Consider the following 2,901-nt stretch of genomic DNA (forward strand, 5'->3'; position numbering starts at 1 on the left):
TGGCTTGGTCCGTCTATCAAGCAAAGAGGGCCAGGAAGCAATGATTATTAGGGACATGGACATTTTGAGTATGATGATCTATGTTCAGAAGGTAGAGAAAGAAAAGATAAGATATAGGGAGGATTTCAAGAACATGAAGGCTAAGACAGGGAATGAGTCTGTGCAGCTAAAGAGTAATGCCAATGAGTCATCATTCCAATAGAAACAGAAGGGACCTACTCTATCCATCTTCTAGTGCACCTAAACCTAAGAACAATGGTGAGTACAATAATTAGTACTTCAGAGCTAAACCTACTTATTCTCAGAGTAACATGGCACAAAGAGGTAGTAAGCCTGCTGCATGTGCCATGTACGGAAGGAACCATTTAGGTGCTTGTCGTGATGGCTCCACTGGTTATTTCAAGTGTGGTCAAAATGGGCAACTCATGCCAGAGTGTCCAAAGAACCATCAGGGAAATAGTAATGGGGGCAATAAAGGCTAGTCTTCATCACTTACTCCACCAGACAAGGCTGCACCTAGTGGAGCTATTTCCGGTACTGGTGGAGGAACAAACCGCTTGAATGCTCTCAACAATCGCCAAGAGCAAGAGGATTTGGTAGATATTGTCACTAGTATGATTCAAGTTTTTGACTTTACTGTTTTGCAAGACCCACGAGCGAGTTTATCTTTTGTGACTCCATGTGTTGCTATGAGCTTTTATATTATTCCTCAGAAACTTAGTAAACCATTATGTGTTTCTACACATGTTGGAGTCGATTCTAGCATAATGAGTCTATCGTGATTGTCCTTCCGTCAATAACAAGAATATCGTGCCTGATTTAATTTAGTTAAACATGGTAGATTTTGATTCCATTCTTGGTGTGGATTGGACTCATGCCTATTATGCCTCATTTGATTGTAGGACACGAGTAGTAAAGTTTCAGTTTCCAAATGATCCAATCTTAGAGTGGAAAAGCAGTTCAGTAGTGCCTAATGGTCGCTTCATTTTGCACGTTAAGGCAAGGAAGATAATTTATTAGGGGTGTGTATATCACTTAATCCAAGTTAATGACTCAAGCATTGTGTTATTACTCCAATTCATTTACGTTCAGTAGTAAAAGAGTTTAAAGAAGTTTTTCCAAATGATCTTCTTGGAGTCCCTCCTGAGAGAGATAGACTTTGATATAGATCTTCTCCTATATTACTCGTCCTATCTCTATTTTGCCATATATAATGGTACCAGCAGAGTTGCAAGAGTTGAATGAGCAGATGAAAAACCTTTTAGAGGAAGTCTTCATTCGACCAAGTATCTCAACATGGCGCACTTCGGTCTTGTTTGTGAGAATTAAATATGGTTCCCTTAGGATGTGCATAGACTACCACCAATTGAAGAAGGTTACCATCCGGAATAAATATCCTGTTTCAAGGATTGATGATCTTTTCAATTAGCTTCAGGGTGCTTGTTGCTTCTCAAAAAATTGACCAGATTAGGTTGCCATCAGTTGAAAGTTAGGGAATGTGATATTCCAAAGACAACTTTCAGAACTAGATATGGCCATTATGAGTTTTTAGTCATGTCCTTTGGTTTGACAAATGCACCAGCAACGTTCATGGACCTTACAAATAGAATCTTCAAACCTTATTTAGATATATTTTTTATCTTTTACATTGATGACATACTAATCTATTCAAGGAATGAAGAAGATTATGTTAGTCCTCTCATAATAGTCCTTCATACTTTAAAGATAGAAGGTTGTATTCCAAGTTCTCTAAGTGTGGATTTTGGCTTGATTCTGTGGCATTCTTAGGGCATCTAGTATCTGGAGAGGGAATTAAAGTTGATACCCAAAACATAGAAGTAGTTCACAGTTTGCCTAGACCCTCATCTCCAACAGATAATAGGAGTTTCTTGGGTTTAGTAGGCTATTATAGTTTTGTAGTGTATTTCTTGTCCTTTGATGAAGTTGACTCAGAAAATAGTGAAGTTTCAATGGTCTGAAGCTTGTGAGAAAAACTTTCAAGAATTGAAGAAGAGGTTGACTATTGCCAAGTTTTGACTTATCGGAAGGATTTGTGGTGTATTATGTTGCATCTAGAGTACGTTTGGGTTGTGTTATAATGAAAAATGGCAAAGTTATGCTTATGCCTCCAGACAGTTGAATGTTCATGAGAGGAATTATCCAACCCATGACTTAGAGTTTGCTGCGATATTATTCGCCTTGAATATATGGTGTGACTATTTGTATGGGGTCATGCTGATTTTTTTAATTATCGCATGAGCCTTCAATATGTGTTCACTCTGAGGGAGCTTAATCTTTGACAAAGGAGGTGGTTGAAATTGCTCAAGGATTAGGATATGAACATTCTTTACAACACAGGTAAGGCTAATGTTGTTGCTGATGACTTAAGTAGGTTGTCTATGTGTAGTAGCGCCTATCCTGAAGAAGACAAGAAAGAACTAGAAAAAGATGTGCATAGACTTACACACTTAGGAGTCCGAATCATGGATTCCACATAAGGGGGAATATTTGTGTCGAATTGGGCTGAATCATCATTAGGGTCAAAAGTGAAGGCGAAGCAAGACAAAGATCTCATTTTTCTTGAATTAAAGGCAGATGTTCAAAAACTAAAAGTATTAGCCTTTAAACAAAGGGGAGATGGTGTATTGAGGTACCAAGGTAGATTGTGTGTTACAAAGGTGGATTGAATCCAACAGAGGATCATGGAAGAAGCTCATAGCTCAAGATATTCCATTCATATGGGTTCCACAAAGATGTATCGTGACTTGACAGAAGTTTATTGGTGGAATAGTATGAAGAAGGGCATTGTTGAATTTTTTGCGAAGTGACCAAATTGACATATACATATATAAGATAGAAAAATAGTCTCAAAGATTGTCTCATCTCATACCATCTAAACGA

General features: G+C 38.0%; 1 protein-coding gene across 1 annotated transcript; it reads left to right on the forward strand.

Annotated features, from left to right (window-relative positions):
* Nucleotides 1–311: 311 nt before the first annotated feature.
* LOC107016549 lies at nucleotides 312–782 on the forward strand. The gene is made up of 2 exons (XM_015216986.1): nucleotides 312–459; nucleotides 505–782. The coding sequence occupies exons 1-2, from the start codon at nucleotides 312–314 to the stop codon at nucleotides 780–782; spliced, it is 426 nt and encodes a 141-aa protein (XP_015072472.1).
* The last annotated feature ends 2,119 nt before the right edge of the window (nucleotides 783–2,901 follow it).

The sequence above is a fragment of the Solanum pennellii genome, chromosome 4 (genome assembly GCF_001406875.1).
Source record: "Solanum pennellii chromosome 4, SPENNV200".
NCBI classification, from domain to species: domain Eukaryota; kingdom Viridiplantae; phylum Streptophyta; class Magnoliopsida; order Solanales; family Solanaceae; genus Solanum; species Solanum pennellii.